Here is a 23931-nt window from a genome sequence, read left to right on the forward strand (position 1 = left end):
GCTTCTGGAGTTGGTAAGAGCTAGAATTTGTCCATCCAGCATGATTCCTAGAACATCACAGACACTAAGATATGTGAAGAGGGATGGATGGATGAACCGAATTCAAGAAACAGGGGCACGGGTGGATTCCACGATTGGTGGATTCCAGGATTGGGGGATTCAGGCTTATCCTCTGTATACAATAGTAGTCCTCCTCTGTGGATAAGAAGAAACAAAAAGGTGTTGAAATGACCAGGGATCTTCTTGCCTGGCTAGGGAACTCTAGGAAGAAGGATGCTCAGGGCAGAAGCGTCTCTCTCCATAAAGGCAGCTCAATGCTGAGCTTCCAGTCTCTTCCTGATTCGTGAGAGAGGCAGCCTGGCTTAGTGAAGGAAACACCCGTTTTGCTTTCATACACACCTGAGATCAAATCCTGATATGATAATAACAAACTGTATGACTTTGGGCAAGTCATTCAACCTCTCTGAGCTTTGGTTTCCTTATCTATAAAAAAAAAAGTCTTGTAATATTTTGAGAAATGGGAAAAATGTTTTTACATGGGTAATGTGATTTTTTTTATTTGACCTTTGTGAGTATATAAGTTCAGTCTGAGTTGGCCTCTGGTATCCATCTGCTCAGAAGAAAAAGGAGAGTAGAATGAATTGAAAAGAAATTAATTCCACACTAGTGCATGGGTCCCACAAAGACCCCAGCTCTCAGGCTGGCTGGAACCTAAGAGTCACTGGGGAGAGCCAGCTGGGCAGTCCTGTGGCCAATCATACCACTGCTTCTTAACTGCCCAGCTGCCCCATGAGAGTGCAGAGCTTGGAGTCTCAGGTTAGAGCAGGTCAGGGATTCCTGCCCCTGGCATTTCCCTCAGCTCCTCCAGCATCCCTCCATCCACCCTGGCTCTGAAGCCAAGGGAGGAAGTGGGGTGACGTGATTTTAGTCTTCCTGATGGCTCCTTCTTTTCCTCCTCAGAACCCCCAGAACCAGAGGGGTCAGGCTTAGAACATCTTTTCTCTTACCAACCAGGTCTTGCCCTTCACCTGCTAAAGCAGCAGTTAGGACAAAACACCCAAGTCAACGGCAGGACTTAAAATTTCATTATTGTCTGGCTGCAAAATCATTCTGTGGCTTTCATAAATTTGAGTATTAACTCCTCCAGAGGCAGCATGGAAATACCCAAGACCCTGGATTCTAGAGTCAGCTGACCAGGTTCAAAGAGAGGCCCCACGACTTTCAATTGATTTGACTTTGGGGAAAACCTCTCCGGGCCTTTCTCTCTACAAAGTGGGGTTGACATTAATATCTCATTGGGATTTTTGGAATAATTAGATGAGTTAGTAGCTGGCAGAGTGTCTGGTACCTCGTAAGCCTTCAGTAGGCACTCATTACATAGACAAGGGTTTTTACCTTTTTAATCCTCAGCATCATTGCCATTTTTCTTCTTAATTCTTCTGTAATTGATTCTAAATCCCCAGTCATAGCCAGGCACATGGAAGCTGTGGACCATCCAGGGCAAAGCTCATATACTTGGGAAGACCAAAAGAAACATGCAGTAATAATAATAAAAATATATCATTGCTGAGCTCTGTATTCTAGTTGATAAAGTAGCTTTCCATAGAGACATAGACTAACAATTCTCATGTTGCTGTATATACTAGAATCTAACAGTTAACCAAAGCAGGGGGTGGGGATGGAGAAAGTCAGGTTCATGGTTGTTGAGGTGGGGGGTTACAGACAGATTACAGACAGGGGGCTACAACAGTGCATTTGATAATGAATCAGAGTTGGGGACATTAGATAAGTTTGTGATTAGGATACTAGAGGCACAGATGCTCATGTATGTAGATATTTATAGACAGGTGTACATACATGTGTTCGATGCACACACAGATTTCCTTATTGCATCAGCTGAGAGACAGCAGAAGCAACTGAGCACCCCTCATACCCCGAACTTGGATCTGAATACTCTTCTCAATGGAAGAACCAGGCTCCTTGAAGAAATGGATGATCCTTGCACTAGAACAAGATGTACACGAGATGAGCCTGGAGAATGTTGTGTAACCATAAATAAGGACATGCTTAATAAGTACATAAATAAAAGAGGAGGCATGCCAAAGCGATCAAAATGGTTTCCAGTGGCCAAACCTAAAGCAGTTTGAGCAACAAGCAAAGCAAAGTAGTCTTAGATTATAACACAGAGTGTAAGAAGAGGAGACACATTGCTCATGAAGCATTCCAAAGAGTCACAGAGACACACTCAAGGAGGCAGAGCGTTACCCTGTTCCTTAGGTGCGGATGGCACACACTGACTTCCTTCCAAAGAGCAGAGGATGGACAGAGGATGATTTTACCGTGGGAACCTTGACAGATGCCCCCCCCCCCCCCCCCGCTGGGTGATAAAGGCCGACACGGCGGAGGTGAGCTTTCATCCCAGGCATCCTCCGCAGGCTCTGGTGGGGACTCACTTCACCTCCAGGGCTTTCCTCTTACAGCTCATAACCCCAACATAGTCATGAGAAAAACACGAGGCAAATTCCACTCAAGGGACGCCCTACAAGATACCTGAGCAGTGCTCCTCAAAGCTATCAAAGCTGTCCCAAACCAATGGGGCAAGACTGAGAAACTGTCACAGTGGGAAGAACCTAAGGAAGCATGACTGAGTTTAACGTGATGAGATTTGGAACAGGAAAAGGACATTTGGTAAAGGCTAGGACAACCCAAAAGAGGCATGAGCTTTGGTTAATACTCATATATCCACACTGGGCCATTCATGGTAACACCTGAGCCATGAGAATATGTTAATAAGAGGGAAACCTGGTCCAGGACATGTGGGATCGCCCTGGATTGTCTTTGTACTATTTCTGTAAATCTAAAACTCTTCTATAATAAAGAGTGCACATAAAGCATGTGTCAGCATCACTCTCAGAGGTTTGATGTGAGGACTAAGGAGAACGTCCCCTGGAAGTTAAGGACCAAGTGCCTGGCACAAGATATTTCCTCAAGCCACTCGTGGACTCTCCAGTGTCTTTCCTTCTTTGTGACTCGTCTTTGTGATATGCTTTGAAGAAGTTGTGTTGTCTTTCAAGACAAGCCAAATGGGTCTGGTTTCTGATAGTGATTTGTCTTTTCTTCACTAATAAGCATAGAGCATCCTCTTAGTGTTCATATCTGAAGTCATTTTGGAGGTTTTTTTTGGTCTGTTTGTTTTTGCTCTAACTGACCCTATCTGAATTGCATGTTTTATTTCCGTCCAGTGACTGAGACATACCACATGGTAACAGTACTTCACACAGCAGGTACCTTGAAGTAAGGCTGCCAGATGCTCCCAATGAGAGTTAATTGCATCTTAACTTTGTTTGAAAGTGACTGTCAAATGCACAAAGCCCCTCTCCTGTCTCAGGAGAGAGAGCACTGGGGTGCTGTCAGCTCCCTGTTTGGAAGGTCTTGATGGAATGTCACATTCCAGGACAGCAAGTGCTCCCTGGTTCTTCCTAAGGGTCCTAATGAGTTGCCAAATCATAATGAAGTAGGGAAAGTTTTCTTGTGGATTGGGTGAGGAGTGACTTCTGCAGAGGTGGGTGAGATATCTCTGGAGCTGTGGCATATCTAGCAGGGGAATCATTCTGCCAAGAGCAAGACCTTATTGGTCCTACTGATTCCTCTGTGATCCTGACTACAAAAGGAGTTATATACAGATCTATATACACATATAAACATATAAATGTACATGCATGCATACCTGTACTAGACACACGCGTGCGCACCTCTTCATATCTCTTTTCTCACCTTGGCAGGGGCAGTGTTTGCAGACTCTAACCTGAATCCTACTGGCTCTGCCACTCACTCACACTATTGTTCTGCTTTCCCTGGTTGCCAACCTGTGCTCGCTTCCCATCTGCACTTTGGTTTCTCTTTCTTTGCTGGGTAGATTTGGGGAGAGCTCAACAGAGCAACTGGATCGCCTGGTCTGGCCCATCTTCCTGTCCAGGAAAATGAAAATAGCATTTCAAAACCCAGCCACAATGTCTGTTTAATAATTCTTGATGGCTTCCCTGAGACTGGATTTTAATATTTCTGCATATGCAATGCCTGGAAGCTAGCATGGAATGGCTATCTAAAACTACCAGAAATTTGCTTCCTGCAGTTCTGAATGTGAAAGTGGAAACAGGACTTTGGGGCAGCTCGTTTCTTTGGAGAGGGATCACTTTGGTGGGTTCTCTCAGTCATACATACTTATATTAAATAACTACTCACTGCCCTTGAGGTAGTGCAGGACTTAGCAGAAATAATCTAAAAGCAAATATTCTATAATGGAATATTAAGTATTCTGTTTAATAATATAAAAGCTGTCCCAAGACGTCCTGGGAGGAACATCTCTTCAGACTTTTTTCTTCTAATGAAGTGGTTAGCGGCTCCCCTGGCAGGCCCAGAAACAGGATCTGTGCAAAGTGGTGGAGGTCTGGGACTGAGGGACAAAGGGATGGACAACTGGGCTTAGCTGGAGGACAGGTCTTGAGGGAGTCCATTCTAACTGGATGGACTAGTGTTTGAGATCTTTTTCTAGGGGAAAAAAAAAAAAAAAAAAAGACCTTCCATTGAGCCATGAGTTAATCAGTTTACCAATATTTTTAGACATTCACTATGAACCACTAAAATTTTTAAAGTTGTATTTTATTTTTAATTGACACCTAATAATTGTGTGTATCTGTGTGGTACAGTGTGGGGTTGTGATACATGTACACATGTGTAATGGTCAAATCAGGGTAATCAGCCTATTCATAGCCTCAAACACAGATGTGGTGAGAACATGCAAAATTCTCTCCTCTGGCTCTTCTGAAATAGAACATTATGGTTGACTCCTGTGTTCTGTTGTGCAGGATAACATCAGAACTTACATCTGCCTGGAACTCTGTACCTATCAATTAACCTTCCCCCATCCTCCCCTGTCCACCCTCCCCAGTTGGAAAGTGTCTACTGCAGCTCTGTGGAAAGCCAGGGGCAATAGCTTTGCCATCTTCATTGTAGCTCCTGGGGCAGCTGATTCCAGTCTGTTCCAGCTTCCCAGGAGGAATTCCAACACCATTGTGTATTCAGAATCCTGTGTTATAAGTGACAGGAACCCAAAGCAGACTAGCTATTTAGAAGGGGACTTCTCTATCCTTTCAACTTCTCTTAAGTGGGTGTGATACTTATTCTTTCACAATGAAGAAAGAGTTTCTCAAGTGATAAGTTCAAGGTCACTTGACTTCATGGCCTCCTAGCTCCTTGACTCCATTGGCTCCAACCAGACAGAATAGTAGAAGACATCTCATTGGCCCAGTCTTGGTCGTGTGCTCCCTGCTGCTCCAATCACTTGAGGAGAAGGAAGTACTATGATTGGGTTACCTGCTCACTTCTGTGGGCAGAGGTGTAATTACCTAGCATTTGGACTCTTACCTTTTTGGAGCATACTCACCTGCTTTGCAATGACTAGCTCTTACATCTCTGAGCAGGGATGTCTTTGGCCACCAGAGCTCACTAGACCCATGGGCATGGCAGATTGGAAGTGCTGAGGACTTAATGTCACTCAGAAGCTGCCTCAACCAATGATTGGTGGGAGTTGGTGTATTAATACAAAGTAGGTTCTGAATACACAAAATCAGTTGCTATCAGTAGCTAAAAAAATACATTATAAGAAACACAGCAGCAAATAATGATAATTTAGGGCAAACTATTTACCATTGGACCAACATTTGGGGAAAAAAATGTTGTTTGACCTGACATTCCCAGGGGAAGCAGGCAGAACCCCAGCAAGTTGGCTTTGGAGAGAAAATATTAGAGCATCTCAGGGTCCAGGCTACAGTGAAAGCCATAAGTTGCTATTTTAATCAGCTTTGTGTTGTTACTATTCCCAACAAGAACAATTTAGAGGAAGAAAAGCTTATTTTGCCTCACGTTTTCAGAAATTCAGTCCATGCTTGGCCAACTCCATACCTCTGAGTCCAAGGTGAGGCAGAACATCCTGGCAGAAGAGTGTGGTGGAGGAAACGTGCTCAGTTCATCACAGGCCAGAAGCAGAGAGAGCTCTGCTTATCAGGGCAAAATATAACCGCCAAAGGCATGCCTCCAGTGACCTGCTTCCTCTAGACCTGCTCTACCTGACTGCAGTTACCACCTGGTTAATGTATTTGAGCAAATGAATTCGTCAATCAGTTTACAGTGAGCATAATCTAATCATTTTACCTCTGGGCAGTTTTGCATTGTCTCACACATGAGCTTATGGGGGACACCTCATATCTAAACCATATCACTTATCAATACTTTTTCTGCCATTGCTTCAATGCCAGGACTCTGCTATCCCAGCTGAATCTCAGTCAGAAGCCATCATGGCAGAAGATACACTTGCCTCTTTGGATGCCAGCCGGGGGCTGGGTTACTTGACTTGTGTGGTGACATTCCCTTTTGGTGTTTGGATTTGTGCCTTGGTCCAGGTGTACACAGTGATAAAAATGTACTCCTTATACTTGTGCATCAGATACACCCTCCCCAGCTCTTTCAGTTTGGGTTTACTGATTTCTAAAACCAAACATATTCCATCCATGTCATGGGCTGAATTATCCAGAAGCAGAGACGGAGAGAGGGGATCAGATGCATGTGACTCTGAGGCAGTGCTGTGCCAGTAGTAGACAGACCTCCAAAGTTGTCTGAAGGGGAGCATAATAGGAAAGACAAAGGAACCACACAAAGAGTGTGGTCTCAGGTAAAATCTAGACCAGGGGTGATCAAATTATGGCTCTTGGGCCAAATCTGATGCTGCAAATAAAGTTTTATTGAAACGTGTCCATCTATTCCTACACGTAGGGCTGCTTTCATATAACAGTGGCAGAGTGGAACAGTTGCAACACAGGTCATGAGGCTTGAAAGCCTGTAATATTTACTCTCCAACCCTTTGCCAACCCCAGCTTTAACTTGCCTCAACCCACAGTATGCTCTGAGCAGCCATAGCTCCAGTTATCCCCACCTGCAGTCAAATGGCTGGCCGTTGCACCTAAGCGTCAGACGTTGGTTGGCAACCACCCAGGTGCTGAGAGTGAGGTGCATGGAGTGCATTAAACCCAGGGTGGTGGCTCTGTCAGCTGGGGGCAAGTCTGTGGTTACCACGGGTGGCTGTGAGCTATTAGCAGCCAACACCCTCCATAGCTGAAAAATGAACACGTGCCAGATTAAGGGACCTTTATAAGGTTCTTCCAGTATCACTGAGTGCTAAGAGTACCTGGATCAACACAGGTGCTTCATAAATCCAGGAGAACCTGGATCTTGTCCTGACTTAGTCATGATATCTCACCTGGACTTCCTGTCTCCCATTTCACTCCTGCCCTCTGCCTTTCCAACTTATTGCTCTCAGGATGAAGAGAAGTTTCCCTAACAAGCTCTGCTGGGTCCTGCCAGCCCCCCTTGCCCTGCCCCACGCCACTTTGATCTCACTGTGTTCTCCAGCCAGGCATGGCTGTCTGTAGGGGCTGCTCTTCCACCCCTGAGCATCCCGGTTAACCCGCAGCTGCAAGGCCCACACTCGCTCCTCTGCTGGGAACACCCTCCCCGGTTCTTCTCCCTTCCACCATCTGCACTGATACACTCATCCTCCTCCAGATCACATCTCAAAGGTCACTCCCTCGGATGAAACTCCTGGAACCTCTCTCCCACGAATTCCATTCCCCCTGAGTAGCCAATATTCAATATGTGTGTCTTTATACCTTTTGTTCTGTTTTATGCAAACCATAGCACACAAAAATAGACATAGATTTTCTTTTAAGAAAAATGCTCTATTATTTGCATTATTTTGAAGCTTGTTTCCTCCACTTAGTAATATAAATCATAAGAAACGCTCCAGTTTGACATACTTAAAAATGAGTTAACTCACTTTATTTTTTCCTAATAGCTACGTGATATTACATCATGTTTGCATGTATTATGTATAAAATATAAATGAATAATAGATTTTTTTAAAGAAATCCCTTGTGATAGGAATTCAAATTGTTTTTGTGGCTTTTTTTCCATATAACTAATGCAAAAACCATCTCTGAACAAATATCCTTACATTCTGGTGCCTGCATTTCTATACACTCAGTCTCCAGAAATGGTATTGTCTGGCCAACATAGTCATGTACTTTAAGTTTCAATACACTGTGCTCAATTCCTTTCTGCAAATATAGCAAGTCCCACGTCCACCAGCAGCTTACCAGGCCTCTCTGTTCCTGACACCTTTGCCAGCCCGGGTGTCCTGTGATCCTTTTCAATGTCTGTCAAGCTCTTGGCAAAGGACTAGCTTCTCATTGTTCTTTCTATGTGCATTTCCTTGGCTATTAACTGAGGTTGAGTGTCTTTTGACACTAATATTGTTTTGATAACAAATACAACCTCCTGGCCACGATGGGACCTTAGCAATGTTAACTTAGCGGGGAGGTGGAGATGTTCTAAGCACGTTCTGCCCTTTGAGGCCATGGCCCCCATCTGTTCTCAACCGCTCACCAAAGATTACGAGTTGCTGTTTCTGACAGGTCTCTCACCTCTGGTGTTCTGCCACGCATGTCCCCAAAGCGTAGGGAGAGATATTGGGCTCGGTGGAGGTCTCTGTCCTGTTGGTGACCACCTCTCTGTCTCTTCACTTGCAGATGCCACCCAGATGAACAACGCAGTGCCCACCTCTCCTCTGCTCCAGCAGATGGGCCATCCACACTCCTACCCCAACCTGGGCCAGATCTCCAACCCCTATGAACAGCAGCCGCCAGGCAAAGAGCTCAACAAGTACGCCTCCTTAAAGGCAGTTGGTAAGGCCTCCCACAGCGTCTGTTCGCTTTCAACCTGTCTCTCTCTTGGGTGTGCTTTCTCCTTCTCATCTCTTTCTCTGCAAATTTTTCTACTCTTTTTTCAATTTCTCTCTTTTTATTTCTCTTTTTCCCTGCTTCTCTTTTTCTCTTTGTTTTTCCTTTGTCTCTTTCTCTTCTTCCCTTTCTCTCTCTTTCTTTCTTTCTTCCTTTCTTTCTTCCTTCCTTTCTTTCTTTCTCTTTCTTTCTTTCTTTCTTTCTTTCTTTCTTTCTTTCTTTCTTTCTTTCTTTCTTTCTTTCTTTCTTTCTTTCTTCCTTCCTTCCTTCCTTCCTTCCTTCCTTCCTTCCTTCCTTCCTTCCTTCCTTCCTTTCTTTTTCTTTCTTCCTATCTATCTATCATCCATCGGTTTTCTTGGTCTCCCTCTCTGGGGACTTTGGGATGCTCCTCAAGTCTGACCTTGCTGTGTGGGGCAGGGTGGGAGGGAAGGGACCTATGTGGGTTGAGGGTCTCTCCCGAGGGAGAAGGACCTGGATGCTCATGTGGTCCCACTGACACTTCAACCCCTTCATCAGCCAATCTGCCCTAAGGAATCTGCAGGGAGCCCAGACGTAGACTACATGTCTCTCAGTCCCAGCAATGCCTCCTGTGCTAGTGGCTAACACTCTTCCCCTGCACAGTCCATCCACCACTGGGACGTTGGCCGACAATGCACATTCCTTCCCTGGGTGACCTTTGTTCTTTGGGACGTAAAAATCTCTGGGGAGGGCAGCAGTTCTTACCACGGGTGCACGGGCTGCATTAGACGCTGCCTCCTTGATCCAGAGGAAGGCATAGTTATCAACCCAGTTGTCAGATTAGGGAAACTGAAACTCAGAAGAGGCTGATTTAATTGCCCCAAATCAGACAGTGCTGGATGACAGAGCTTGAGACTGGGCCCTGTGTGGTCATCACCCTAGGGCCAACACATCCCCACTGCCCTGGCTCTCTCAGTCCACCCCCACTCAGCACAACCATAACTCAGTGACCTGGGCTCCAAGCAGTTCTCTCCAGGAAGAGTTCCACTGGACAGAAGCAACAGCACAGCAGAGCGGGCGGCCCCTGATTCCTGATTGGCTGTGGCTACCTCAGGTCTCCCTAAGCCAACAGTGCTCACTGTGGACCCCTGTTACCACTATCACTGCAGGGCAGGTGCCACACACCCAGGCTCCATCCACCCCAGAGATTTTAGTGGAAAACTGGCCAAGGATGGAGCATGGCAAAGAAGCTCCGGGTGTTTCTAACGTGAAGCCCTCAATTTAAGCCATCCCATCAGCCTCAATCCAGGGAAATCAACCCAAGGTCAAGGGCTTTCTGGGCACTTTCCTGTGCATTCTTAATACAGGAAGGAAGAAATGCATCTCCTTTCCTTTCCACAGTGTCCTGTGGGCTCTGGTTTCCTCCCTGTCTCAGATTTGCAAGGCAGCGTTTTCACTTTACCTGTTCCTCCTCTGAGTTTGCTCCTTGGGGAGCTGAAAAGAGCCAGACAGATATGGGTTCAAATTCTGGCTCTACCCCTTAACTTGGAGCAACATGTGACCCTTCTTTGGTCCTGTCTTCTAGTCTGTAAAATGGGCCGATCTCATATTAGTCCCCTCCCTTCTCCAGAGTCCTACTGTCGGCTGCTGGTAGCTCCATGGACAAATCATTTCCTGATTCCATCTGATACCATGTTCACATCTCCTGAAAACTCTTCTTTTCTCCTGTCAAACACAGAACCTGTAAGAAGCCCCAGAGTAAGGAAACGATTCACTTTGGTGTAGATTCCGTTTACTCAGTAGAGATCCTTTGGTTCTTTGGCTATTTATAAAACCTATTTATTTATTCCCACATACTTTGGGTTCCTGGAAAACTTTGGGCAGGCAGAGGACTCTATAGACCACAGTCCATTCCTTCCTGAGCAACTTCTTACCCTCTTTTCTTCAGTCACTGCCAAGCCTACCTGTGGAGATACTTTTTGCTTGGTTCCAGTATGAAGCATCCTAATTCTATGATAAACTAATGCCAGAACCCAAAGCACAGGTACTAACATATGTCTACAATGCTGTGGAAATCAAGGTCCATAGACAGGAGATTCACAAAACAGGTATCTAGGTGCCTCACATCCAGCCAGGCTTAGCTGAGGTAAACAGTAAGTGTCTGCACCAGAGGTCTGTCTTTAGGCTTCTCCCAGCTTCTAGGGTCTCTGGATGGACTCATTATAAGAGGGGTGGAGCCAAATGAGTAATATCAAGGTCACAGATTATGCAGACTGATGCAAACTTTTCTAAATCTGGAAGCTCCTGAGAACTTACCTATTAGTTACCTTGGTTCATGTTTTATTTCTATGCCCAGCTCAGTCCTTATTGTTCCCCATAACCATAGATTCCCTGTTTTCCATATTACATGCTTGCATAGAACAGGCATCCTAAACATGTTTAGGATTTGCTGGCCTATCTCCTTTTCTGAGCCTTGCGGTTCAGTGATAAATGACATTCACCATTATATTTGATTCTGCTTTAGGCATTAAAAATATCAACCCAGATTCATTTTCTTTTAGAACCAGACACCCTATCCTATGCAGCTCATTTCTTCAACCTAGGTTCAGAGTCACCTCCCTCTGTAGCACTCACTAGCTCTTTGGGTAAATAATAGATGAATATTCCAAAAGAGCTCCTTGATTCTCTCCAGGATTTGTGTGACTCCTTAGACAACAGATATCTGCAGAACATTTGGAATTAAATTTGCAGTGTCAAAATATATTTGACATCCTTTGTGTAACCCTCTCTTCTACAAATCAGGGGCTCCTGAAATGTTTGTTGAATGAATGAATGAACTTATTTTTGACAAGAAACAAAGAATAGCTTGGTTGTAAGGAAGATTCCTTGTATTTTCTAGAAAACTGAAGGATCTTCTTTGAGGAACCCTTCCAAATCCTGGACATAGCCATGAGCTCTTCTTCTTCAGCCTTTATTGGGGCTTTAACTGAGTCACAGATGGTATTTTGAGTCTCCAGTTTTGAAGCAGACCGAGGAACCGTTTGACCCAATGGTTACCTAAGAGTCCAGCATCTGCCTGCATCAGTGAACTGCAAATCCCATAATAAATGTTCTTTCAAGGGTTCTTTATTAAGGCATAATGTGATCATGGTGTGAATGATGAAATGCATTTCATTAGTGGAATCATTACCACCCAGGAGAGAAGTTGTTTAAAAATGGCTTGCTGTCAAAAGCCCTGCAACCTCTCATAACTAGACTCATTTTGTGAAAAATTCAATCCAGTGAAAAAGGGGAGGGTTAGCCAGCCTCTAGGGTTAAAATGCTAAGTTCAAAAATAAATGCCTCTCGTAAGCTTTAATATCCAGAACATCAGATGTATAATCAGGCTCCATCTTGGCTCAGGTTGTAACCTTACTTAACTGCGGGATGTTCAGTCCATCCCCAAAATGCTTGGACCTCAACTTTATGTGAAAAACGAGGTACTCAAACAACATGGTTCCCAAGCTCCATTCTAATTTTACAATTATAAAATTAAACAATTCCATTTGTTCTAGTTATTCAAATACCTGTGGGCCATTAAACAGGCCCCATCGTTCATTGCCAAAGCTGGGGAAAAAAGAGAAAAGGTGATAACCTTGGTCATTCCTGAGACAAATTCTCCCCACACCTGCCTTCCTTTCTATTTCACTTATTTTATTTTTGTTGCCTGTGGGAATCACCCTCATTCATGTTTAGAGATAGCTCTTTTAGCTTTACAGTTTGGAGATCTGGGCATGCACATCTGGTCATGTTTGGTGTATGACTGCAGAATGGTCTCTGCTCCCAAGAGGTTTACTGCTCAGCTATTGGTAAAAGACTGGCACACACTAAGGCAATGTCATGGGACTACTCCATATAGGACCCTTCAAGAAGGGATGTTGGGGATGAGTTATCAATCATTCAATTCTATTCCTTCATTTCATTCTCCAAACATTTAATGTATCCCTTGGTTATAGGCCCCACTGAGGCATGGATCAGGTCTGTCCCATGTGTCAGGGTATCCCCTGCATGAAGCACCATAGAAGGCACTAAGTAAGCCCTCCCAATATCTATTCATAAAATCAGCTCTCATGAAAGGCACCCTATTAACTCAGAAGGCTGAGATGGTCCGTGGGAAGACAGAATGTAGCATGACTTCCAAGATTGATCAGGTCTGAGTATAAGACTAGCTCCAACATTACCACATAATGGCAGAAATTACTTAGCCTCCTCAGATCTCAGTCTCAGTTTCCCCATCTGCAAACAAAGATAATCATAATATTCAGCTAATGACTTGGATGAGTCAGTGATACAGTGCCGGTGAAGTTCTGAGCCCAGAGCACAGTGAATACTGCAGCATGTTAAACTCTCCAGATCAGAGGTGTTTGCTAGTCATATTCTTTTGATCTCCAGTATATTCTGGTACCTTGATTAACATGCAATTGCCCAAAGTTCATTTTATATGAGAGAGAGAAAGTTGGTCCATATTCTTCACATCGATTTGGGAAAGACATATAGGGAAGTTAGTTCACGTTGGGATTTGACAAAACAAACAAGCAAGAAAGCAAACAACAAAGGGCCTTTCTGAGCATCCCAGCAACCAGTTTGGGGGGGGGGGTGGCAAACTCTTCACTTTCCCATCTACTGTCTGGACACGGAAGGTGGATGCCCAGATATATGATTGCAACCTTCCACCAAAGAAAGGTTCAGTTTCGGTTAATGGACCCTCCTTTCTAAGGCTGCAATGTGGGTTTAAACAGTTTAGAAACATTTTCCACCATGGTTGAAGTCAAGAAGTGTGTCTTATGGATGGAACCAATATGTAGCTGGAAGACTCCATCAAACACCCACGGTTCCTGGCCTGAGCCTCCCATGTGATGGGTACTTACAGTGTGAGAACCATCTGTGGTTCTTCAAAGGTCGATGTTAGCAAGAGAGAAGTGTTTGTGAATGTACCCCTAAAGGTCATCTGATGGTACAGAGAGGAGGTCTCCTGCTTAAAGAGCTATAAATGCCACCCTTTGATGTAAGCCCTAATGGATCTTGCAGACAGGAAGGTGCCTCGGTGCCTGCACACTGACTTCTATCTTCTATCAGCCCCTTGTCCAGGTTTTCCTCCAGCTTCCAGACAGCTGAACACCTAGGCTACCAAAGCTTCTCCACCATGTGCCCTTTACATGGCTTGGTGCTACCTTGGCTATCCAGTGTAAGAAAGAGACAGAATATACCAATATAACTGATAAAATGCTGTGTGTCTTCATTTTAAATTCAATATTTTAATTTTAAGAAAATATTTTCTCTTTTGCTATTTGACAGATGATTGACTCTGTTGCCAGAATGGTTTACATTTTCCAATAGTATTTTTGAAAACCCCAGCATTTCAATGTGATAGGACTTCCCTCTTCATCCTTGCTGTAGGAATCACATATGAAAAACCCAAAGAGATGCGTGAGGTTCTCTGCCATAAATCAATTTCTACTTGTTTCGTATTTTAAAAGCCCAGGGAAGAAAGGAGGCTAACGTCACTGAACTTCTAAGTAGCACCCCCACCCCCAGAGTTCACCAGTCCTACTGTTTTGCAGTTGGGGAAACTGAGGCTTGTATGGTTAAGTAATTGGGTTCCTAATCAAGATTGCCTGACTCAGAAATCCTGTTCTTTCCATGAAATGATTCTGCCTTCTTGAGAGCAATTTCTGGCATCCAAAGTTTATAGCCAGGCTGAAGAAAGGTCCAGGGGGCTGTTCCCTACCCCATCCCCTTTTCTTGGATGAAGTGTACCAAGGAATCAATCATCTTTCTTTGAAGGTAAAAGTTCTCCATGATGCTGAGTATAACTGAGGTCTAACAGATTTGAGGGATACCGTAGTCCAGCGATAATTTGATTATGGTGAAATACACCCATCATAACTTTTCAAAAGTGTGGTTGTTGAAAAATGCTTCACTTGAGTAATGTCCCAATAAAGATAGGAATATTTTTATCACACCAAATGTACCTTCATAGCTCCTTCCTTGTATGTCTGATGTCCCTCCCTTCAGTGGGTGTTTTTACCCAACACATGTCTGTTAGTGCCACCGAGTGCAGAATAGGGACTTAAGTACACATCAGTGGCAACTGCCCTATTTTCAATGGGTTTATGAAAGAGAATTCATTACTTCCTCATAGGAGCTCAGCCCTGTCTTGGGTGTAGGGTCAGATCTGACAAGGGAGCGGTACCTGCCTTCGAGGCTGGGGTAGGATGACTTCCTTGGAGTCAGTGACTCAGGGATGGGTCAGCTTGTGTCCACCGACTCAGGAAGATCTGAGGACCTCTCCCTATTCCCAGATGACCCTGGCTCCGAGGGAGAAGCAGTACCGAGTCACCCCAGGCGGGTCTCACTTAATTTTAACTGCACAGCCCTTCTCCTGTCATGCCAATTTCCCCTCTGCTGAGTGATGAGGGTGCAGACTTCAGATCTGCAGGGGGAACGTGGCAATTTGAGTGTCCTTTGGCCTGCCTGGGAAGCCAACCAGAAACGTTTAAGTGGGGCCGGATCCGTGCTCTGTGATCATTCAGATCACATACTGTTCCGTGGGTCTCCTCTTGGCAGGCTGCCTGCCGTGTCTCTGGAAACTGGGCAGAAAGTGTGAGGACCTTGGTCTTTCCGGGTAGATGCCTTGGAAGGGGCGGGGGAGCCAGCAGCACTCACTGATTGGTCAGGCCTCCAGCCAATGGGCAGAGGACTTTACTGGTGGGCTGGCATGGCTTTAAGCAAACCCAGTTTACAGGGACTGTCAAGGAAAGGGCAGGGTATTGCTGAGGTCCTTCTCATCTTCTTTTATTTTATGAAAGGAGGCACCTTGGGATTGTGTTCATAATATGAGATTCCCTCAGGACTCATTCAGTACATCTGAAAGGGAATTCAATTTGAAGAAACTGATTTATAACAAAATTTCCAGGTATACATCTGTTCCATGAGGCACTGTATTGCTCATTATGGAATTCTCAGATAACAAGCTTGATCTCTTTAGTGTTTAGGGAAATTTCCATACCTTAGAAAAAATGACCCTTTGGAGAGAATTGGATCTGTTCGTTCATTTGACAATATTTTTCAAGCACTATGTGCTGGGTGCTCTGGTAAGGCAGGCCCGACCCCACCCAGCATTTAAAGTTACACCCAGGAGAATCTGTCCCAGTCAGGAGTTTGGAACTTGAATTTGGAGTCATGTGTCCCCTTTCAGGAAGGCAATGGCAATAAAACAATCAAAATTTATCCCTTGTCGTCAGAGTGCAGTCATTAATCAAAGGGACCTCACATCACTCAAATTTCCCTTTCTTTTATAGCAAGTTGAAATTTAAAGCCAGATTTACTGCCTGAGAACTCTCTCTCTACCATCGAGACCCAACAATACCCGGGCCCCCTTGGGGGAGTTCTGGTGATTGTAGGTAACACACAGTTGCATGTGCACACTAGGCTCCCCTTTCTCTTTCCCGGGTCCCCTGAGGCCTGCCCCTCCTGGTGGTCACAGCTGGGGCAGCCCGCAGCAGCTGGGTGAGGGCACAGCGAAGACGGGGTACAAGGCCAACAGATCAGCATCTCTCGATTGTTATTTTTTTAGGAAATTCTGATAGTGACTGGGCAGTGGCGACGCTCACCCTTAAGTCACCCAAAGGTATCGTACAGCTTTTTCTAGCTCTTTTGTCCAGGTGTTGTCGAATTTAATATTAAATCATGAAGGAACCAAGTCCAGGTGTCTGTGTGTGACCCGTACACAGTGTGTCCACCTCCAGTGGTTCTTCCTGCAAGTCCTTCTAAGTTCCTGTGTGTAAGTGTTTGTGCGTGCGTGTGTGCACGTGGGCCAGGGTGTGGTGTGTCTATGCTTAGGGTGGCTGTTGGACAATGTGCCACCTCTGGCTTCCTGACATCCCTTGCCTGAAGGAGAAGTCCTCTATCAGAAACCATCCCAGGTAAGACATCCAGGAAATGTGGAATTTTTTTTTTCCCTCAGAAGTCTACAGAAGCAAAAATGGCAAAATACAGAGTATTTTAATGCAGGGAAACGAACAGCTAGGTGCTAAGCATGATCAAGTGGGTGCCTGAGGGAGCCCTGGGATTCGCACGCAGGCCTCTCTGACTAATGGGGGCACTGGGGACAGCTCTCTTCAGGAAGGACCAGACACTATTCTTCTTCTTCTTCATTCCTTATGCCTTGCTAGATTTAACAGTGGGAAGGAACTTCCTGACCCAAGGAGGTAGAGGTAGAATTCTTTAATGACCTTGAACTGATGGAGATTTGAGACAATGCAAGATTCTAGGCAGAACAGGAATGGCCATTTTGTCTCCTCCAAAGATCATTCTGACTTGTAAGTGGAGACTGGATTAAGGAAGGTAGACTGGATTTGGGGGCACTAACTGGGGGTCTCTGGTAGGCAGGCAGTGACCAGCCTGGGATGGGTCGAGGACAGAGGAAAGAAGATGGAGAGGTGGGATAACTCAATGAGTGGATGCCATGGGGAGGAGGGACAGAGGGACCCAGGGGCCTCACATTGGAGCCACAGAAGCACAGACCAGCACACCTGTCATTTTGCTGCAGTAGAGAAGTCTTGCTGGAACCTAAGACCCTTGGATGGGGTCTCTAGGTATCTTTCTGAGGGTTGAGGTTCTAAGAGGGGAATGTGACCAGGGTCCCAAAGGCTCACAAAAAAGAACTGAGTTGTGGAAGACCCGCAGGTCACTGTCCCCACACTGAGAAAGAGAGATTTGGAGCCATGTGTTTAATGAGAATCCCCTGATCACCCAGTTGTCACCCTGGGAGAGACAGATTTTTGGGTCTTACATTAGATAATGACTGCTCACATGTCAAAGTCCATTTTTAGAAATGCAGACAATTTGGAACATGACAGACCTACTAATTTGAGAGGCATAAACTTTTTTTCCCTCTCCCCTGTGAAAAAACAAAGCCATTAGGATCCCGTGACAGCCCTCGGAAGGCAGCCGCATCCCTGGCCTCACAGCAGACTACTGTCGATGCCTTTGGAAAATACCTCAGGACAGATCAGAAGCAGGGGTCTGAAGGCCATTCTCCACCCACACAGGCCAACTTCACGGGCCCTGCTAAATGCACTTTTAATTAACTTGCAGTGTCTGGGGAGGAGCAAAGGAGTCCCAGAGAGGGCCAGGTGCAAGGGCCCTGGGGCCATTGTCTTTCTCTAGGGTTGTCCACTCAATCTTGAGCCGTGAATGCAGATGAAATATAACAAAGTTGCAGGATTTGTATGGCCCTGCTCCCACCTTCAGCCACCTTCTTTAAAAGGAGGCAGAAGCCGAGCGCGAGGGCTGAGACCCCGACACATCTGAGTTCCACCCCAGCCCCAGCACTTGCTCGTCCTCTTCTCTTCAGCAAGCCATTCAACCTCTCCAAAGCCGTGTTTCATGACCTGAAAAACAGGATAATCCCACCACCTGCCTCCAAGATGGTTGTGGAGATGAGCTAATGTATAAAACGGGTGACGTGATACCTGGAATAAGGCAGTGGTGAGCACAGGGATCTTTCTCCTGGTGTTTCGCTATTACTGTCATTAAGATCTTGTGGCTCCACAAAACCCTGTAGTAATCAAAACTGTCAAATGGTTTAAGGCATCAGTTCCCAAACCCCTCTGACATCAGATCTCGTCCCGCTTAGGGCAAACCTTTATGTTCAGTGGCACAGATATTGCTGGGGACCCCCTTTGAGAACACAGCATGGGCTAAGGAGTTGGTAGGGAGTGGGTGTCACCTGGGAGTTTGGATAAGAAAGGGCAGCAGTGAGGACAAGGTCCCTGAACATGTAAGAATCATTGACTATGATTCGCTTTGGAAGACAGCTGCTTCTACCAGGACAGGAAATGGCAAATGCCACACAGGTGGGCACTGTCCATTTTTTGTGACCCGGGGCTTCTCCTGCAAGTTGCCCCCTCATGATTGCTATTCTTGACCCACCCATGTCCAGCCTTGCAAACCCCTGGCACAGTTGTTTAAAACCAACCAAAGAAAGACTGCTTCAAGCCCAGTGGACGATGGTAATCAGGTTGCAGCAATGAAGTTGCAGTGGACTTTTGGAAACCTCTTTGGAGATGTGCATCTAGACAGGGCTGCACTGAAGCAGGGAACTTGAGGGAAACTGCCATCACCACCCTGTGACTTCATTGCTCTGGTTTTGACAGGAACCAGCCCATAAATTCAAGTCACTCACATGCTCTGAACTTCCATTCCTACCTTTGCTGAAATAGAGGCAATCCGAATCCATTCTCCATTGGGTTTGGGGGAGCAAAAATATAAAGTAATGTAACTAAAGTTCTTAGCATGGAGCTTGGTATAGGCTAGGTGCTAAATATATGTAGAAGAGCCCAGTACTCACAAAGTCTCCATTCACCTCTGCTGTAGAGATAATTCTTAATCATTGTGAAGGAGTCTTCCAGAAAGAAATAACACTTTGCTCAGCTTTTCTGCTTTTGCAGGTAAGGAAACTGGGACCCCCTGAGATAACTGAGATTGTTTAAAGCCACTCAAGAAAATTAGGTCTCAACAGGACCAGGACTCAGACCTCAAAGAGGGACTCAAGGTCTTGACCCAGTATCACTAGAGAAACCAGTTCAAATGTAAATCCAGGGTCCACTCATACCTAAGCACCTGGAATCTAGGAATGTGGGGTCCCTGCTTATTCATTTTTAAAAACACACTTCCTGAGTGATTCTTATGTGCACTGAAGGGTAGACCTACCCTTTTTCTAAGACCCAACCCTAAAGCACACTGTTTGCCCTAGGGTACCAATTTTCACAGGCCAGCTCTCTGCCCAACATGAGTGTTTTTCATGTTTGCTGAAATAAAATGATTGTCTTTAGGATGTTTTCAACTGGATTGCAGCTAGAAGATGCCAACATCAGAGGTGAACTGTCTTGGAGTTGGTTTCCTGCTCTGCCACTTATTAGCAATGGCAGGGTGACTCGACAGCCTGATTATTCAACATCTTTGTGCCTCAGATTCCTTCATATGTCGCATGGAAAGAATGCTATTGCCCCACCATCATTCTTTAAGAAGGTTTAAATGTGATTGTGTAAGTGAAATGGCTCCAACAGTGTCTAGCCCACAGTAGGTACCCAGTGAATTCTAGTTCTTTCTTTCCTCTAAGAAAATTGATGTAGCCATGAGACGTGTTAGTCCCAGAGACATTGAAGGCACAGGCAATAGAAAACATGTAATTGGGTTACAGTTCCATTGGAGTGCACACAGCCAGCCGACCATCCTGGGGGAATCCCACCTGAAGGCCTCTTTAAAACATTACTTGAAATTCTGGCTCTTGCAATTTCCTGATTTGGGTTATTGGCTCGGTAGCGAGCAATAGGATACAGAGAAGAAGGAGGACAGGGGGTGATGAGAGGTGATGTTTTTTAATAAAAATCAAATCCCACCTGCTCTCGAGTTCAGCCCTTTTGAAAAGCACATGGCAAGCACAGGAGTTTGGATGAGCTTCCTTGGGAATCCACAGGGCATGAAACGAACCAGTGGAGAGGGTTCTCTGGTTTTCAGAAAAAACCATTGCCTCAGAATTGCAATGAACATTTTATTACTTTGAAAGTAGGTCCCTCTGTGCAGAAGCCAGCTGGACCCATTCCTTCCAGAGCCACCTTGCATGACACCCATGGCACATAGTAGGCATGCAACATGCATTTTTTTCAATAAATTATGAAATGAAGCTGGGCATAGAATCTGCTTGGCTCTTCTAAAGAAGGACTTGGAAACCGAAAATCAGCCAGATAGAAGTCTGGAAAATTGTATTCTAGACCTAGTGGTGTTTCCGGCCAGTAAGATGTCCTTGAACTTGGAGTATAATAGGTGCTAAAGCAGTCTCTTGTGTGAATTGAAAAGCTTGAGATTATTGATCTTATTGGCTTCCTCTATCTCTATATAGATCCCAGGCTTTGTCTGCTTGGTTTGCCTCATTCTGTACACATCTCCAAAAAAAGTCATCATGGTGAGATCAATAAGATAGGCTGTTGTAGTCACTGGGGAATGGTGGGGTGTGGAGGAGTGGAGAGGTGTGTCACCCCATGGGTTAAGAACAGGGGAGGGCTGCTCCCACCTGGAAATTGAGGACTGTTCCAGGAAGTAGTGTGAGTGTAAAATTGGTACTTGTATCAATTGTCTATTGCCACATCACACTGCGTAACAAAGGACTGCAAATCTCGTGGCTTATAATTTTTTGAGCTCAGCATTTATTTAGATCAGGAGTCCGTGATCTGTGCTGATGTGGGAGGTTCTTGTAGTCTCAGCCGAGTTGACCCATCTGTCTGGGAGTTGGCTGGGTAATGGCAGAGCTGGGCTGGTTTTAGCTGAGCTGACTGGTGTGGCTCTGCCTCTGCTCAGAGGGGGTGGCCCGACATTCTCATGATGGTGGCCAAGGTGCAAGAGAGCAACAAAAGCCCAGCAAGCGCTTCTTCAGAGGTCTGTTTGCATCATGTCTGCTAACATCATCCGTCAAATGGATCAGCTCAGAGTCCAGGGGTGAGCCTTTTTTCTTTTCTTGGAAGAGTTTCAAAGTCATGTGGAAAAGAGAGTGGACACAGGGAAGGGCAAAGAAATTGATTCATGCATTAATCCCACATCCCAAATCCCATAATTATCTACTTCGAGATGATTGCAGGGAAATATATGTTAAAGTGAAAGATGGCAAATGGGACTAAGGATTCTTACCTTCAATTTTCTTCATTTTGAAAACCACCAGCATGGAGGTTCATTGTTTGAAATTTCACCAGCATGGAGGTTCATCAGAAGGCAAACTACACAATGAGTTTCTGAAAAGAAATGTCTCCATCTAGGGAGCAGCGATGGCGGACCCAGAGGAAGGCAGTGAGTGAGCACATGGTTTCCATCTGGGGCCCTGTGGTCAGCCGTGGCTGGAGCATAAGCCTGTCCACCTTTGCTCAACGACCATTCTGAAAATGGCGACCACAGAGCTGGACTGCCAAGTGAACATGCAGAGGGCCCAAGGTTTCAGAGGCCTGTCAGCGGCAAGAGACTCACAAAGGGCTTCCCGTAGCACAATTAAAGCAGCTCCTGGTGCAGCCTGGACAGCTTTGGTGCAAAGCCCAATCCAGGCAATTTCAGAGTCTTCCCAGCAAAGGCAGTGAGACCTCCCATCAGGAGCCTTCAGGTTAACACAGAGAAGGGGCCAGGCTCCTGGACACCCCTTTCTGGTTTTCTTTTTGAGTGATAAGCCTCAGGAAAGATTTGGTGTCCTGTGGGGAGAGCTGATGCCTTGAGCTTCATTAGGACCTGGTTCAAACGCAATTCTCTCTACTAGTGTTCTGCAGCAAGGACCCAGACCAGCGGAAATGGGCTAATTGGCCATAAAGGCACATCTTCCCTTCTCCTCCCTGGTTCTCTCCTGCTTAGGGAGTTCAGCTCTTTCCTGCCTTTCTTGTTTCTGCCTGCTGAGACAGCCTCAGGAACCCGCATAGCTTTACAGCGTGTATTTCAAAAGAAAAGACAAATGCCGGGGTATTAACATCAGGAACTGTCCCCCTTTCACTTTCTAATTTAGCTTGTGAGGGAGGAAAAAAAAATGCAGAGACCCAGAAACAATTTCTATATAAGTTAAAGTAAATATTGCCTGACATTACCAAAAGGCCCCCCACAAATGCGGTGGCTTAAGAGAAAGACACGTGTCTCTCAGGGGATGGTCCCAACAGGAGTGGTCCTGGTTGGTGAGGCAACTTGACTCCAAGTGGTCACTCAGGGACCCAGGCTCCTGCAGCTTTGTTGCTCTCCTGCCCCCTCCCCTGCTGTCTTCACCAGCATTGTTACAGTTATTTGTTGTCATAGCAACCTTCTAGCCTGTGGAAAGGGGCAGAGAGGACACCCAGGATGGCAATTTTCTTTAAAGCAAGTAAATGAAGAGGAGATTGAGTACATCACTTTTGCTACCATTCTATTGGTGAGAGATCAGTCACACTGGCCAGATTGAGCATCTAAGAGGGCTGGAAAATCTAGTTTGAAGTTGGACGAACATGAACTCAAGGAAACAATAACAACAAAAAGGTGGAAAAGATCTGATCCAGTAGATAAGCATGGCAGACAAGAAGCCATCTACAATGTCTCTCAGATGTGGTTAGGAGTCCTAATTTGTACCACGTACAATAAGCTGAGATTTTACAAGCCTCGTCTCATTTACTTCTCTGCTGTGTTCTGTAAAGTAGGTTTTGTTATCCTCATTTTAAATTCCTTTTATTTTCTAACAATGACAGCAGTAGCAGCCACAATGTATTGAATACCTATTTTGAGGCAATGACCTTGGTACAGAGCACTCTTCGTGGTTCACTTCAATACCAGAAACTCCCCATTGCATAAGTCATGTTATTTTATTTTCGATTTTATAGGTGAAGCTTGGAGAGCTTAGGTAATTTGCTGAAGGTCTCAAGCCTATAAGTGGAAGAGCTGGGATTTAAACCCATTTCCATCTTCTGTTACATTCAGCATTCTTTCCTCCATATTGTAAAGGAAGATTTTATAGTCACAAAACTCAGATGTGCATATGTCCAAACTTTGTTATGCGCATTAGGGCACCGAGTCCTTCCAACTCTCAGTCTCATTAATTCCCCTTTCCAACACCTTCCCGATCTCACTGCCAAAGTCTTGCCTTTCTAGACCAGGGGCTCGACTATGACTTCCGGGAGCCTATGGGGGATGCGAAACCAACACTTTGGCTCTTTGTCACCATCAAATGTGATTGCCCTTCTCTGTGTGATGGGGCAGGGCAGGAACAGTGGAAGCCCCAGGAAAACAGGTATTGGAGAATATCTCACTACATGGTCATGGGGAGAATCAGTGCACAGAAGCCGGAAGAGCCCCAGAAACTGCACCTGCCCCATGGACACAGGAACCTAAATGGGAAGATATGTGGAAAGATCCTAAAGCGTCCAGCCAGGGGGATGATCTCAGACTCCTCCCAGTTCTAGGAGAAGCAGCTCTGGGATGGGAGGCCACCTCTCTCAGTGACAGGCCTCTAGTCCAGCCAATGCCGGTGCACCTCGGAAGATTCCAGAACCCATGCCTCTGGTAATGGAGAGCTGAATGCTGGAAGAACGAGAGT

At 45.4% G+C, this 23931-nt stretch overlaps 1 protein-coding gene across 1 annotated transcript in view; it reads left to right on the forward strand.

The window, feature by feature from the left end:
* The window catches only part of SHISA9 (shisa family member 9), a 277359-nt gene that overhangs the window by 246979 nt on the left and 6449 nt on the right, over positions 1–23931 (forward strand). The window contains exon 3 of the mRNA XM_079121416.1: positions 8640–8795. Coding sequence (XP_078977542.1) covers positions 8640–8795 — 156 coding nt within the window. The remainder of the gene's footprint in view (positions 1–8639; positions 8796–23931) is intronic.

Source organism: Sciurus vulgaris (assembly GCF_902686455.1).
Source record: "Sciurus vulgaris genome assembly, chromosome: 18".
Taxonomy (NCBI): domain Eukaryota; kingdom Metazoa; phylum Chordata; class Mammalia; order Rodentia; family Sciuridae; genus Sciurus; species Sciurus vulgaris.